Genomic DNA, 17,167 nt, shown 5'->3' with positions numbered 1-17,167 from the left:
CATCTGCTCCTCATTCTCATAGCACAACGTATTCCATGACATTCACATACCACAGCTTGTTCAGCCACTCCCCAATTGAAGGGCGTCCTCTTGATTTCCAATTCTTGGCCACCACAAAAAGAGCTGCTGAAATTTCTTTGTACATGTGGATCCCTTTCCCAGTTGTATGATCTCTTTGGGACACAGCTCTAGAAGTGCTATTGCTAGGTCAAAGGGTATGCACATTTTATCGCCCTTTCGTCATACTTCCAGATTGTTCTCCAGCGTGGTTGCATTGGTTCACAACTCCAATAGCAGTGCATTAGTGTTCCAGTTTACCCACATCTTCTCCAGCATTTATCATTTTCCTGTTTTGTCATCTTAGCTAATCTAACCAGTAAGATATGGTACCTAAGAGTTGTTTTGATTTGTATTTCCCTAATCAAGAGCGATTTAGTGCTTTTTTATATGCTTATAGATATCTTTAATTTCTTTCTCTAAAAACTGCCTGTTCGTGTCCTTTGACCATTTATCAGTTGGAGAAAGAGTTGTATTCTCATGAATTTGATTCATTTCTCTGCATGTTTTAAAAATGAGACTTATCAGACACAGTGGTTGTAAAAATTCTTTCTCAACTTTCTCCTTCCCTCCTAATATTGGTTACTTTGGCTTTTTTAATACAAAATCTTTTCAATTTAATATAATCAACATTATCCATTTTGCATTTTGTAATGCTCTCTATCTCTTGTTAGGTTATAAATTCTTCCCTTCTTCATAGATCTGACAGGTAAACTAATCCTCATTCTTCCAGATTGTTTACTGTATCAGCCTTTATATCTTAATCATGAACCCATTTAGACCTTATTTTGTTATATGGTGGAAGATATTGGTCTATTCCCAGTTTCTGCCATACTGTTTTCTGGTTTTCCCAGCAGCTTTTGTCACATAGTGAGTTAGTGTCCCAGAAGCTGGGGTCTTTTAGTTTATTAAACAGCAGATTACTGTACTCATTGCCTAAGGTGTCTTGTGTACGTAATCTACCCCTCTGTTTCTCAGCAAGTACCATGTAGTTTTGATGACTGCTGCTTTATAATACAGTTTAAAATCCGTCATGGCTAGGTCATCTTCCCTAGCATTTCTTTTCATTAATTCCCTTGATATTCTAGACCTTTTGTTCTTCCAGATGAATTTTTTTCTAACTCTATAAAATACTTCGATTGGCATGGCAAAATCAGGTGTTTTAAAGAAGAAATCACAGTAATCAAAAATGAAAGGGTGATTTTATGCCCAGGATGGAGAATGGGTTGCAAGCATCAGAATCTCTGATAAAGTGAATCCTGTGCTTACGATAGAAATAAAAGAAAATGAATTGGGAGACCATCAGATTTCAGTCTCATTGGCCACACACATGCTGTCCATGTAGCAGGTTGGAAATAGAGATGACGCCTTCCAAGTATCAGGGTATCTGTTGAGATTAAAATTGTTCAGCCTACAAAAAGACAGGCTGAGGCAGAACTCTGAGTCAATGGCACTTTATTAATGAGCCTAGGGTCCCCTTGAATAAGGTGCCCTCAATTGTTCCTCAGGATCTGAGATTCACCCTGCTTCTGGGACCTTGTTTTCATAGGATTTGATACCAGGTTTGTTCCCTGTACATTCTAAAGCAGCAACACAAAATACAGAATCCCACTGGTTGACATATGCCTCATAAGTTAAAAGAACCAAACTGAGGTGTCAGCAGAGTCACAATTGGGTGAGGCAAGAACATGTCCCCTGCCCAGGTGGTCACAAGGTAGATGGGCTTCTTCTTAGCTTAGGCAGGAGGAGATGGTAGAAACTGCACATACACTACAAGAACACATGGCGGGAAGCGTGTTTTCCCTGCCATGCCAGCACACTTGGTCAGGAAATTTGAGCAAAGCAGGATGGAGATTGGTCAGACTTGTGGCTGTGCAAGTGATCTCCACATCTGGTAAACAAGTGATGAACACTGCATTAATGTTGGAGGCCTATCATGGGCCCTTCTGTTAGAATCTGTATTCCTGTGTGACTTGTACAAAGGAAGGATTAATACATTGCTTATTCTCAGACCTACTATTTGGTGCTTGAGTAGATGAATGTATTAAGATCATTACACCAATCAGGGCCCCTCATAAAATCAGAATGAACTGACTAATGCTGCCTGAGTCAGGGCCTCAGGGGATCACTTCTCCCATATTCTCAGACCTGGCCAGCCTCTCCTTTGTATGGTCCGTCACTAGGCCTCTCAACTCAGCCTCTTGACTCTTGTTCTACCAAGTTTCTACAATTTTCCATGTGTTTAGGTCATTTATTTCTCATAAAGAAATTGGCAACATTTTTCTAGCTCAAACAAAACCCAAATTAATTTAATTTTGTTTTTCTTTTCTTTTTTTTCTTTTTGGAGGGCAATTTGTGGTTAAGTGACTTGCCCAAAGTCACACAGCTAGTCCTTGTGTCAAGTGTCTGAGTCCGGATTTGAACTCAGGTCCTCCTGACTCCAGGCCGGTGCTCTATTCACCTCACCTCCCCATATTGTTTTTCTTTTTAAGCAATGAAGGACCCCACCCCCTCTCAGTCATTCTTATTTAGTGATGTTCAAGACTTTATAAATCATTTGGAGTTTTTCTTGACAAAGATACTGGAGTGCTTTGCCATTTCCTCCAGTTAAAAATTTTGCAAATGAGCAAACTGAGGCAAGCAGGGTTAAGTGACTTGTCCAGAGTCACACAGCTAGTAACTTTCTGAGTTCAGATGTGAACTTGTGAAGATGGTGTCTTCCTGATACCAAGCCCATTGCTGTGTCCACTGTGCCACCTGGCTTGCCCTTCTCCATCAGAGTTACTTTTATTTCTGGGTAATTAATTTTGTAATTAGGGAATGTATGTCACAGACAAATGAAAGAATCAGAAAGGAAAGGCCGAAACTATTTTGGCTTCATCATCTCCAGAGTCACCTGAAGCCTTCAATGTAACAGCAGATAACTCTCCCTCACTTGGCTGGGGACGTCTCTCACAACTCACTGATTCCAATGAACAGCTCTTTAGAATCCTCTGCCACAAAAGACTTTATTTCAGTCTTTCAGGAAACAAACTAGATCTTTTCTTTAACTTTCTCTTTTAAGTGATTACATTAAATGGTTTTCCCCAGAATGTCTTGGAACTGCCAGCTTCACACAGACTTCACAGAATTTTCTTGAGAACAAATCACTTATTAATGAGAAATTATTAAGGAAAAGTACCCTCGAGTTCTAGAACAAGAGGGTAAAGTAGAAATAGCAAAAAAAAAAAAAAATCTACTGTTAGCCACTTGAAAGAGATGCCAAGAGGAAAACTTAACAGGAATGTCACAGCCAAGTCTCAAAACTCCCAGGTAGGGATAGCTAGGTGGCACAATGAATAGAGCACTGGCCCTGGAGTCAGGAGGACCTGAGTTCAAATTCGGCCTCAGACACTTAACACAAAAAACTAGCCCTGTGACCTTGGGCAAGTCACTTAACCCCAATTTCCCTACCTTTCCCCCTCCAAAAAAATTTTTTTCCCAGGTAAAGGAAAAAGTATTCCAAGCAACAAGAGAAAAATATCATTTCAATCCTGTGAAAATCTAGTTCAGATTTCACAAGCACTAACAAATTCTACTCTAAAAGGCTCAGGGTCTTCAGACATTATGTATTTATTTTTCAGAATTTACTTATTTCCAGTTGTCAACATTCCACAAGATTTTGAATTCCAAATTTTCTCCCCATCTCTCCCCTACTCCCCACCCCAAGATGGCAAGCATTATGATTACCCCCTCCCCTCAGTCTGCTTTCTCTTACATCCCCCCTATGTCTCCCCATGCCCCCTTACTTTCTTGTAGGGCAAGATGGATTTCTATACCCCATTTCCTATATCTTATTTTCCAGTTGCATGTAACAAAACTTTTTTAGCATTTGTTTTCAAAACTTTGAGTTCCACATTCTCTCTCTTCTTTCCTCCTCACCCACCCACCACTGAAAAGACAGGTATTTCAATATAGGTTTACATGTGTAGTTATGCAAAAATTTCCATAGTAGTTATACTGTGAAAGACTATTTCCCTCCATCCTATCCCCCCCCCATTTATTCTATTTTCTCCTTTGCCCCTGTACCTTTTCAAAAGTCTTTGCTTCTGATTATCCCCTCCCCCAATCTGCCCTCCTTTCTATCATCTCCCCCCAACCTCCCACCCCCTACTCTCCTGTAGGCTAAGATGCCCAATTGAGTGTGTATGTTGTTTCCTCCTTAAGCGAAATCCAATGTAAATAAGGTTGATTCATTCCCTTTCACCTTCCTGCCCTTCCCCTCTATTGTAATGACTTTCTCTTGCCTTTTATTTGAGATAATTTACCCTATTCTATCTCTCCCTTTCTCCTTCTCCCAATATATTCCTCTCTCACCTCTTTATTTTTTAGATATCATCCCTTCATATCCAACTCACCCTATGCCATCTGTATATGTATACATATATACACACAAATATATATGTGTGTGTGTATACATATTATATATATATACACATACAAACACCTGTACAGACATATATATACACACATATATATATTCCCTTCAACTAGTCTAATACTGAGAAAAGTCTCATGAATTACAAATATCATCTTTCCATGTAGCGATGTAAACAGTTGAACTTTAATAAGTTCCTTATGATTTCTCCTTCCTGTTTACCTTTTCATGCTCCTCCTGCTTCTTGTATTTGAAAATCAGATTTTCTGTTCAACTCTGGTTTCTTCATCAAGAATGCTTGAAAGTCATTTCATTGAATGACCGTATTTTCCACTGAAGCATTATACTTAGTTTTGCTGGGTAAGTGACTCTGGAATATCATATTCCAAACCCTTTAATGTAGAATCTGCTTAATCTTGTGTTATCCTGATTGTTTTTTCATAGTATTCAAATTGTTTCTTCCTGATTGCTTGTAATATTTTCTCCTTGACCTGGGAACTCTGGAATTTTACTATAGAGTTTTCTTTTTGGAATCTTTTTCAAGAGGTGATGTGTGAATTCTTTCAATTTCTGTTTTGCCCTCTGGTTCTAGAATATCAGGGCATTTTTCCTTGATAATTTCTTGAAAGATGATTTCCAGGCTCTTTTTGATCATGGCTTTCAGATAGTCCAGTAATTTTTAAATTATCTCTCCTGGTTCTGTTTTCCAGGACAGTGGTTTTGCTAGTGAGATATTACACATTGCCTTCCTTTCTTTTCCCCATTTGTTTGGATCTGTTTTATAATATCTTGATTTCTCATAAAGTCATTAGTTTCTTTTTGCTCCAATATAATATTGAAGAAATTATTTTCTTCAGTGAGTTTTTGCAATTCCTTTTCTATCTGGCCAATTTGGCTTTTTAAGGTATTCTTCTTTTGCCATTTGAATTACTCTATTTTTAAGGTGTTGTTTTCTTCAGTATTTGGGGGGTTTTCTTTAACAAGCTGTTGACTCGTTTTTCGTGATTTTCTTGCAATGTTCTCATTTCTCTTCCCAATTTTTCCTCTACTTCTCCCACTTGATTTTCAAAGTCCTTCTTGAGCTCCTCCATGGCCTGCAACAAATTCATATTTTCTTGGAGGTTTTTGATGAAGGAGTTTTGACTTTGTTTTCTTCTTCTGGTTCTATGTTTTGATCCTTTTTGTCCCCAAAAGAGGGTTCTATTTTCTGATTGTACTTCCTGTGTTTGCTTCTCCCGCTAGCCAATTACTTGACTTCTGAAGTCTTTGCCTTGGTAGAACTGTGCTTCCAGAGTGGAGAGAGCTGTGTCCCGAATCTGGGGTTTTGCTCAGCTGTGGTCAGAGCTTCTTCTAGGCACCTGCCTCAGAACTGTGAGGAGGGCTGCCTCTGCACAGCCTCAGCAAGCTCTGCCATGTTAATGCTCCTCCCCCCAGGACTGTGACCCAGATCCAAGCAGGGCAAAGCCAGAGAATCCTGCATCAGCACCAGCAGGCAGATTCCTGCACTTGCCCCTTGTCAGCCATTTGGGCCCTCCATTATCTGTGGGCCTGGAGCTCCGGAAACATCCAGTGCCGTAGCCGCTGCCACCTCCACCACCCAGAAGGCAGGGGCCACACCACGCTGTTCTCTCCCACAGGTCCAACAGAGTTTCCCCACTGACCTTTCACTTTCTTTTTGGCTGTTATGGATTGAGAAGTCTGGAAGCAGCCACAGCCAGCAGTGATTTAGTCCCCTGAAATCTGCTGTATCCTGGTCAGTACCTCTGGTCTATGCCAGCATGGCCCACAAAGGACAACACAGCTCCCAGGCTGGGGCGATAGGCCCTTCCTGTTGGCCTGCTGGGCTGCCTTTAGGGGGAATGTGTTCACTCTATCACTTTGTGGGTTCTGTGGTTCTAAAATTTGTTTAGTCATGTTTTAGAGGTGTTGGATGTAATTGGGGATGAGCTCAATTTAGTTCCTACTTTTACTCTGCCATCTTAGCTCTGCCATGACGTTATATTTCAAAGAACAAAAGAACTATGGTTGCATCCAGCAGTAACTCACCCAGCAAAGTAGAATACAATCCTGAAAGGGAAAAAAAAAATGGCTATTTCATGAACTGAAAGACTTTCAGGTTTGTAACAAAGACACTAGACCTCACTGGACAATGCAGTATAAAAAATCCAGAAGAAATATAAGGAAAATATTTAAAAAATGATTGAAAGGCCCTCATTCAGGTCAAACTGTTTACTTATTATTTATGTATAGAAAAGTTATCAGTATTCTTAGAACTGTCATTATTGCTAAGGTAATTTGAAAGGAAGTTAGTGACTGAGTTGTGTATGATGGGGTGATGATAACAAAGAAAACTGGGGAAGAAAAGTCCAAAGGGAGAAAAGATACTGGAAAAGTGAGTGTGAAAAGAACTCAGAGAGAGGAAGCAGGGAGGGTGGAGGGCGGTAATGTTGGAACCTTACTCTTGTCTGGATTGAAAAACAAGCAACATGTACATGGGAAAGGGGATAGAAATCATCTAAACATGTATAGAGGTGAGAAAATTGGGGAATCGGTCAAGAGGGACTTTCCAGAATTAGGATGTAGGAGGCTCAGGGAGAGGGTGGGAGGACCTTTTGGAAGCCTTGTAGATTGAAATTGGAGGGAAGGAAATAAGGAGCTCTTAGAGGGGTGGGTGAATTGGGGAGAAGGAGAGTGGGGTAAGAACGTAAAATAAAAGCAATAGCAGAAAAAGAGGGTAGAAAAAATCATGAGTAGGGGTGGCTAGGTGGTGCAGTGAGTAGAGCACTGGCCCTGGAGTCAGGAGGATCTGAATTCAAATCTGGCCTGACACTTAATGCAAAAACTATCCGTGTGACCTTCGGCAAGTCACTTAACCTCAACTGTCCTCCAAAAGAAGGGGGGGGAAATCATGAGTAAAAGTAAGATGGAAAGAAAATCACAGATAATAAGTATGTCTTTGAATGTGATTGAGATGTTGACAGCAACTGGCTTTGTGCTTACAAAGAACCAGAAATCGCAGGGCTCCCCAAAAAAGGCTGAACAGGTTCTGCTATGAGGTTCTGATGGAATGCTACTGTGCCATGAGAAAAGATAAACTCACTGATGTTAGAAATGCAAGAAAGACTTGCAGAGTAAGAGGAAAGTGAGCAGAACCGGGAAAACAATTCATACAGTAACAGCAATACTGTGTTCAGAAGAGTTTGGGCAAATCAGTCATTTTGACTATTATAAATACACAAATTAAAAATACAAGACATGTAAAGGGAAACACTATGTGCATCTAGAGAAAGAACTGATACATAGTGGTATGTATAGAATAATTTCACATATATGTGTATGTGTGTGTGTATACTTGTGTGTTTATATATGCACACACACACATTTCTATATGTACACACACACACACAGTAGCCATCCCTAGGGTTGTGGAAGAAGGGGAAAAAAGAAATTTCCATGGTATCTATATTTTGTGGAATACCAATTTGTACGTGGGAAATTTGCACTTTCCTGTATAGTCATTTTTTTCTATTGTTCTCTTATGGAAATGGTTGCTTTGCTCCCTGAATTTTAAATAGAATATCTTTTTTCTAAAGATAAAACCTGGTTCCTAATGCTAAGGAATTCCCATTCTTATGGATGACATAACATGCAAATCATTATGTACCCGTACGATCTATTTGCTATAGAAAGTGTTGTCATACATTCCCATGCATATGTGTATACAAATATATGTATATACATATAATATGTAAATTTGGTTGGCAGCTTCCCCTTTCTCTGATGCATAACTTCTCTGCTTTGGTCTTTTGTGTATTTTGGATTTAATAAAACTTCCTATACTTCCATTCAATGAAAGGTAATAAATTCCAGAGTTCACCATGGATATACGTATAAGACGTTAAAAAATTATATTTTTGGAAAATATATCAGTTCTGATAAAGAAGATATTTCTCATCACCTCTGTTGTTCTCCCCCACAGATCCACCTGCCTCACAGATAGAAAAGACACTTTCTCCCTGATTCCACATGAAACATATTTCAGAGGAAAATATGTCTTACCTTTTCTCAAAATTCAGCTGGGCTCTTAATGACCCTGCCAGGTGTTGGCTCTGATTCTCTTAGAGGGTCAGACCTTTCTGCAGATTCCTTCTCTGGGCTTCAGGTCTGCTCTGTGCATTAATGAGGGTTGGACTATTGAAACCTGAAGTGTCCTTCAGCTCCACATTCTGTGCCTTTTCATGCTTTAGGGGTTGGTGACATTCAAGGACGTGGCTGTGGACTTCACCCAGGAGGAATGGGGCCTCTTGGATCATCCTCAGAAGGAGTTGTACTGGGGGGTCATGCTGGAGAATGCCCAGAACCTGCTCTCCCTGGGTAAGGACACTTCCCCTGGTACCACTGAGTCTGCAATCAAAGGAATATGTTCATCCCCTGGAGGGCAGGGTTTGGAGCATTTATCAGTTATGAGAGAGAGGAGAGTGCTGGTCTCCTGTCCTGCTGCCTGGTGTTTCCCATAGAAGGTCTCTCATTGTGTGACAGGAGCCTGAGGGTCTTCTTGTTGCGCCTGAAGCTGTCTCTGACCCCTTCTAGGCAGCTTCATGTTGGTGTGGAAGCATCTCAGACCTGGAAGGAGTCTCAGGGGCCATTTGGTCTGACCTCCACCTGGCCCTGAATTCTGTCTGCCAAGTGTCTGACAGCTGCTCAGGGGGCTTTTCCTTATATGCCTGTCCTCTCTGGGATGGGTTTAGGATCCGGAATATTCTTCCTTTTAACAAGGAGCAAATTGTAGCTTAGGGCTTCTGCTTGTCCCTGGTATAGCGAGTTTGTCCTGAATCTTCCTTCCTGTTGCCCTCAGCTTCCAGCAGAGCTGGTGGGAAAGGATGGGAAGGGAAGGAGCATTTATTTTCACCTACTGTTTGCCAGGGGCTGGGCCAAGGGCTTTCTTTACAATATTATGTCACTTTGTCAGGACAATAACCTTCCAAGTTAGGTGATAATGTTATCCTTTTTTGTCAATCAAGGAAACAGAAGCAAATCAAGTTTAAGTGATTTATCCTTGTGGCAAGCATGTGGTGAATGTCTGAGGCCGGATTTATCTGGTGTGTCTCACTCTGGGCCCAGGGCTCTCCACAGCACCATCAGCTGCCCCTGATTTGTAGCAAATGGAAAGTGCGATGAGTTCATCCTTCTATGAAGAAGGTGTACCCAGACCAAGTTTTCTGATTCCAACCTGGGTCCATGATCTTCTCCCAAAAGGTCAGAAAAGAAATGCTCTGAGACTGTCCTTCTGGGGTCCTGGGAACCACCCTGGATTCCTTGCCTACATGTCCCTGGCATTGCCAGGAATTAGAGACTGGCTGAGAAATAGAATGTGGACCAACTTGGATTTATTGAGTTTGCCAGCAGGAGACTCACCTGGAGAGGCACAGAGGCCCCAGATGAGCAGTCCACAAAGTTTCTCTTCTTTTTTTTCTTTTTCTTTCTTTTTAAAAAATTTATTTATTTGCTGTTGGTTTACAACATTCAGTTCCCCAGTCCCTTCGGTTTCAAATTTTCTCCCCCTCCCTTTCCTCCTCACCTCCCCGCCATGGCGGCATGCAGTCAAATATAGGATCTACAAATACCTTCACATTAAACATTAGTCAAGTTCTAAAGAAGGATTATAACCAATGCAGTGAACAATGCGAAAGAGGAAACAAAACAAAATAAGAAAATGAAAGAGGCCACATAGTTTGCTTCTATCTGCATTCAGACTCTGTAGTTATTTCTCTGGACGTGGATATTTCTTTCCATCATGAGTCTTTTGGAGTTGTCTTAGCATGTTTCCTTGCGGAGAGGAGTCCAGTCTATCAAAGTTAATCATCACAGATACATTGTGTACAAAGTTCTCCTGGTTCTGCTCTTCTCTCTCAGCATCAGTTTGTACAAGTCTCTCCAGGTTATTATGAAGTCTGTTTGCTCCTCATTTCTTATAGCACAATAATATTCCATTACATTCATATACCACAACTTTTTTAGCCATTCCTCAGTTGAGGGGTGTCCCCTTGATTTCCAGTTCTTTGCCACCACAAAAAGAGCTGCTATAAATATTTTTGTACATATGGGTTCTCTTCCCACTTCTACAATCTCTTTGGGATGTAATCTGAAAGGTGGTATTGCTGGATCAAAGGGTATGTACTTATTGATAGCCCTTTGGGCATAGTTCCAGATTGCTCTCCAGAATGATTGGGTCGGTTCACAACTCCACCAACAAAGCATTAGTGTTCCAATTTTTCTACATCCTCTCCAGCATTTATCATTTTTCTGTTTTGTCATCTTAGCCAATCTCACCGGTGAGATGTGGTACCTCAAAGTTGTTTTGATTTGTATTTCTATAAACAATAGTGATTTAGAGCATTTTTTCATATGCTTATAGATATCTTTAATTTCTTCCTCTGAAAACTGCCTGTTCATATCCTTTGACCATTTATCAATTGGGGAATGACTTGTATTCTTATAGATTTGACACAGTTCTCTGTATATGTTAGAAATGAGGCCTTTATCAGAGACACTGGTTGTAAAAATTCTTTCCCAATTTTCTCCTTTCCTCTTAATCTTGGTTACATTGGCTTTATTTAGTACATAAGGTTTCTATAGGTGTGAGTGAGGAAAAGCATATGGATACAGTTTAAAAGGTTCCTTTTTCTGGAGCTTGAGGCAGATCTTGCACAATTACCCTTTTTAGAATATAATTTTAATTTAATTTATTTTTATATTTATGTAATTTGTGGACCTTATTTTACCATTATTTTTATTCATATTGTCATGTACATTTCTGTTTATTATTAAATTTATATTATAAATATTACTTCTAATTACATTTAATGTATTTAAAATTCATTTTTTGGAGTTAGGGTATTCTACAACAATGAAACTTGACAGGATGGGGGGCAGAGATTTGACTCCTTCTCAGAACAGGTTGTACAACAGGATGATGGGGCAGACCCTCTTTTGGGTTACTTGGGTTACAAGCTCTAATGGGTGAGTACAGGCTCATGGGTATGAACATGAAAGTGTGAATCTCAGAAGCACCAGCTCTGGGTCTGAATGCCTTTCCCTAATAATGAGACCTGAATGACAAGTTTCTCCCCCTGCTCATCCCTGACTCCCCATGCCAGGGCTTCCAGTTCCCAGGGAAGACATGATCTCTTATTTGGAGCAAAGGGAAGCACCGTGGATGCTGGAGCAAGGAGGCCTGAGGAGTTGCTGTCCAGGTGAGTGAGGTGGAAGCAGGAGTGTGAGGGCTGGGATTACAGGAGGCTGCTGTGTGTTGTGGTGAAGCAGGTGCTGCCTTGGAACGCTTTTTCAGATATTTCCCAGCAGAGTTTTAAAGAAAGTCAGGGAAAGGAGTTGGAGACACCAAATGAAAATGGCCATCTCCAGCTGTTCACTCATAAAATGTAGGAAAGATATTAGACAGCATCTCATGGGGTGGAAGTGTCAGGTGAGAGTGTTTTAATGATTAGAGAGAAATCATTTTATTTGTGCTAATAAGAAAAAGGCCACTATTGTGGGATAGAGCGAAAATTAGGGAAAAAAAGGAGATTCTAGAGGAGGAATATATAGAGGGAGATGAGGGGGTAGAATGACATGATTTGCACGTGTAAGGGGATTTTCTTTCCAAGCAGAAGAATAACCTTTTCATGTAATAATTCTCAAAAATGAGAAGAAGACATCTGATTTATGTGAGATGAAGAGGATAAGATAGTCCTTGATAAAGGTCCAGTTTTGTTCAGTGGTTGGGAGTGGGAGGGGTAGAAGCAAGCCATGATGGAGGGATGGGGATGAGTGAAAAGATCTGGAAGCTGCTGTGGTGAGTGGCTCAGGGGGTCATTTAGGGAGGTGGCAAAGGATTGCCTTGCCCCAGTGAAGGCCCAGCTGAGATTACGTAGCCTAAATTGGCAGTGGCTCTGGAAACCTGGTTTCATGATTTTTGCTATGTACATTTAGCTGCACATGAGGAGGAGAGATGGCTGCTGCCTTACTCGGGAGTCTTTTAAGGCTAAACTTAGGCACTAATCCTCAACCCAAGTCCCTTTCCTAATCTCTATGGCTAATCTGCCCCCATTCTTGGAGAATCATTGGCCAGGTTCATGTAGGTGACCTCCACATCAGTTTAGGGAGCTGGGAGGTAGAGACCCACAGGTGTCCTATAGCAGGAGTCCGTTCAGAAGCCTAAAGAGAAGCCTGTGTCATCTTCAGTAGTGGTTCTGGTCCAGTTCCTTCAGGGTTTGAACCTGACCAGGGTAACTAGGTAGAGGTAATTGAGTGGAAGAAAGGGACAGAAACTGCACTGAGGCCTGACCATGCATTCAACAGCTAGGGGACAGACCAGAATGCAGGGAGGAGAGGTAGAGCTTGGTGACTGCTTTCAACCCTGGACCTAGACAGAGAATCAATAAGCATTGATTTAAAGCCTTCTGTTGTAGGCACTGGACTAAGCCGTGAGGATACAAAGGAAGGCAAAAGACAGTCTCTGCTGTCATACAGCTCAGAATCTTGTTTACAAATGTTGATGCAGGGAAAACTGAGGGTTTTGGATTGCAAATACATTTATTTCAGCAAGGATACAAGTGAATAAAAGGCGTGAGAATAATACAGGTTTAAGAAGGAGAGCAGAATTGGGGAGGGAACAGTCAAAATCAATTCAAAGTAATACGTAGCTTTTATACAGTAGCTACTTTGTGTCATGCGGTGTACAAAGATTGTCTCATTTTATCTTCATAAGAACCCTAGTAATAATTATGCCCATTTTACAGATTGAAAAAAAACTGAGGCCAACAGAAATCTTGTGACTTTCCTAGGGTAACAAGACTAGGAAGTTTCTGAGGTGAGATTGGAACTCAGGTCTTCCTGATTTAAGGCCCATCATTATATCCACTGCAACAGCAGTTATATCTGGATTTTGTAACAGAATATGCTGAAAATGTTCACTCATGGGTGAGGTGGAAAATGAAAGGCAAATTTGACCAGCTCCTTCCAGGAGATGGAAATGCATTTTTTTCCCTCTCTAACCAGTCTCAATGAATTGCTAATTGCTTTTTTAAAAGTTTCTTTTTCTATTGGCTCTTAGCAAGTACCTCATTAAATGACAGATATACCGAAGGTCAATTGCAAATATTGCTTTGTTGTTTTTTAAATTAGTGTTTATATGGAAAACAGACTTTGGGAGGGTAAAATTTCTTCAGATATAACTTTGTTCTTTCTATCATTGATAAAGTGACTACACTTTCACTGAAACTACACTGAATGACTAACCCATATTGCCACCTAATTCCTTTGAGAAGCTGCCAGATAGAAGAAGAGTAACATGAACAGAGGAGAAGTTCGAAATGAAAACATCCCCCACATTTCAATGACGGGCATTGTAAGGTCTGTTTTTGTAGTTAGGTTGTGCTGGTCCATGATGGTTTCATGAAGAACTCTGGTTTGCATGCATGGCAGTGATGGTTTTCCAATAGCCTGCCCTCACTGCTGCAAGAATGTAAACCCAAGTAAGATCTTGTTTCAGTGATTTCAGGTTTAATGAGATGTGATTACAAATTAGACCAAGAATGAGAGGATGACTCCAGTGCACGGATACAGAGCCACAAAAAGTGTGCCAGTGACCATTTGCACACAAATGTCCAACCTTCCTGGAAGTTTGCAAACAATTTGATGTCAAGTTGAGAAACTGAAAGAATATGTTGCCCTTGGTCAGAAGCAGTTAGAGTTTGAGGTACTCACTGCACAGTCCCCAAAAGCTGTGTATTCCTGATCATGATAGTTTGAAATCACTATAAAAAGACAACTGTTAATATTGAAACATTCACATGTCCCAGAAAATAAATATCTTTGTAACCCAAATTGACAATCATTTCACATTTAATGTTCCACTGACAAATTTTTAGCTCAAATCCCTTGGATTATTTTCTCAATCCTTCAAGGAGTTTATGAACCTAAAGAGGGGATGGGAACAAGAAATCAGTACTGAATTGTGGCCTCTTGGGTACAAATCAATGATAACCTCAAATTCTTTTATCAGACTCATATTTTCAAGCATGGGAAATCCATGCATTTTTTTTCATTTAGGCTTAATAGAAGACTTTCACTTTTATTTTAATGAGCAGATGCATTTAAAGATAATTTTTAAAAAGTAAGTAATGGCTATCTCAAACAATTAGAGGGTAAAAAAAAATCCCTTATGCTTCTAGTAAATGCAAAAAAAAAAAGTGTTGGTATTCTGCATGTAACCTGAGATAATTCAACAGAACTAAAGATTGAAAGATCCCCAGGGAAATTACATTATGCTTATAGGTAGGCTAGAGCGTGAAATAATTTAGTATATGGGCACCAAATAGCATGGTAGCTATGAAGAAAGGATTGAAAGTGGAGAAAAATTTTTTGAGTTAGTTTGGACAGAGCAGGCCCATTCATAGGGTTTCTACTGTAGCCTCAGCTGCTGGGATATGGGTCAAGTTACTCTGCATTGTGAGCTCATGGTCTGAGTGGTGAATGTGAAGAGAGTGATAACCCTAACTGTGTCACAGGTTTTTTGTGAGGATCTAATGTAAATATATGCATGAAACTCTTTGGATATTAAATCATCCTTGGGATGTGAGCTGAGGGCATTTTAAAATGATTTTTTCTGCCCTTTTGAGATATTTCTCTTTCCCTGGAGAATAGAAACTAACTGAATTTTTGTTGTCCCTATGGAGGAAAGGGGATATGTGTGTGTGTGTCTATGGTGTCTATATTTGTTTTATTGATGCCTTTTTTTTTTTTCAAAAGGAGACATCAGACTTGAAATGAAGGAAATTTCTAAAGACCTAAGCCATTCTGTGGAAGAAACTTACAAACAAAGATTCATGACTGATGGTCCCTCTGACTTCATTTGGAGAGAAGTCTGCCCAACACCTGAGAGTATCCACACTGCAGAGAAATATTATGATTGTAAACAATGTGGAATGGGTTTTACAGAGCGAAAATATCTTACTGCACATCAGAGAATCCACACTGCAGAGAAACCATATGAATGTAATCAGTGTGGAAAGACTTTTAAATGGAAAGATTGTTTGGTTAAACATGAAAGAATTCACACTGGAGAGAAACCTTATGAATGTAATCAATGTGGAAAGGCCTTTATAGAGAAGAAATCTCTCATTGCACATCAGAGAATCCACACTGGAGAGAAACCTTATGAATGTGATCAATGTGGAAAGACTTTTAGAGTGAAGAAATCTCTTACTTCACATCAGAAAATCCACACTGGAGAGAAACCTTATGAGTGTCATCAGTGTGGAAAGGCTTTTATACAGAAGGTTCGTCTTCTTATACATCAGAGAGTACACACTGGAGAGAGACCCTACAAATGTAATCAGTGTGAAAAGGCTTTTAGAGAGAAAACATCTCTTACTTCACATCAGAGAATTCACACTGGAGAGAAACCTTATGAATGTAATCAATGTGGAAAGGCTTTTAAATGGTGGAACAGTCTTACTCTACATCAGAGAATCCACACTGGAGAGAAAACATATGAATGTAATTATTGTGGAAAGACTTTCAGATGTAGGAGGGCTTTTGGTGAACATCACAGGATCCACACTGGAGAGAAACCATATGAGTGTAATCAGTGTAGAAAGACTTTTACAAGGAAAAGTCGTCTTATTATACATCAGAGAACCCACACTGGAGAGAAACCTTATGAATGTAATCAATGTGGAAAGACTTTTACAGGGATAGATGGTCTTAATAAACATCAAAGAGCCCACAGTGGAGAGAAACCTTATGACTGTAATCAATGTGGAAAGGCTTTTAAATGGAGGCAAGGTCTTACTATACATCAGAGAATCCACACAAGAGAGAAGCATTATGAAGGTAATCAGTGTGAAAAGTCTTTGAAATGTAGGCAGAGTATTGGTGAACATAATAGTATCCAGACTGGGAAGAAACCTTATGAATGTAATCAATGTGGAAAGACTTTTAAAAGGTGGAACACTCTTACTCAACATCAGAGAACCCACACTGGAGAGGAACCTTATCATTGTAATCAATGTGGGAAAACTTTTAAATGGTATACAAGTCTGATACTACATCAAAGAATTCACACTGGAGAGAAACCTTATGAATGTACCCAGTGCAGAAAGACTTTTAAATGGTGTTCTGTTCTTATTCTACATCAGAGAATGCACACTGGAGAGAAACCCTAAGAATGTCATCATTGTGGTAAAAACTTCAGGCTAAAGTCAGTCCTTGTTTGCCATCAGAGTTTTTGGAATATGGAAGAATCTTGACTGAAGATAAAGGAACTAATGTGAATGAGGCAAGGCATTGAAATGGAGTACAGAACTTCTTAGCAGAAAATTCACTCTGGGTACAAGCCATCTTTGGAATCAGTGTGGGAAGGCTTTCAGCCAGGGGTCATCTCTTATCCTTTCATCAGAGGATTTATAATGAAAAGAAACCTTATGAATGTGCTCAGTGGGGACATGCCTTTCTCTACAACATGGAGGTCACTGGTGAAGGTGAATTTTCTGTCTGGACTATAACAGATGAGTAAGATAGGACAAATAATTCATGCCAACTCTCCAGGTTGCACAACCAGAAAAGGAGACAATGGTCTGACAAACTGCAAAATTGTGTGAGAGAATACTTCTGGATATTCTCAGAAATAGA

General features: G+C 40.0%; 1 protein-coding gene across 1 annotated transcript in view; it reads left to right on the top strand.

Moving 5' to 3' along the window:
* LOC138169784 (zinc finger protein 569-like) overlaps positions 1–17,161 on the top strand; it is a 20,867-nt gene extending 3,706 nt beyond the window's left edge. Inside the window, exons 3-5 of the mRNA XM_069099344.1 lie at positions 8,722–8,848; positions 11,632–11,727; positions 15,284–17,161. Coding sequence (XP_068955445.1) covers positions 8,722–8,848; positions 11,632–11,727; positions 15,284–16,701 — 1,641 coding nt within the window. The 3' untranslated portion in view covers positions 16,702–17,161. The remainder of the gene's footprint in view (positions 1–8,721; positions 8,849–11,631; positions 11,728–15,283) is intronic.
* The last annotated feature ends 6 nt before the right edge of the window (positions 17,162–17,167 follow it).

The sequence above is a fragment of the Petaurus breviceps genome, unplaced genomic scaffold, assembly GCF_028583685.1.
Source record: "Petaurus breviceps papuanus isolate PSGF00001 unplaced genomic scaffold, PetGlider_PUasm1.0 378, whole genome shotgun sequence".
Classification (NCBI taxonomy): Eukaryota; Metazoa; Chordata; class Mammalia; order Diprotodontia; family Petauridae; genus Petaurus; species Petaurus breviceps.
This window is presented reverse-complemented; position numbering and strand designations above follow the sequence as displayed.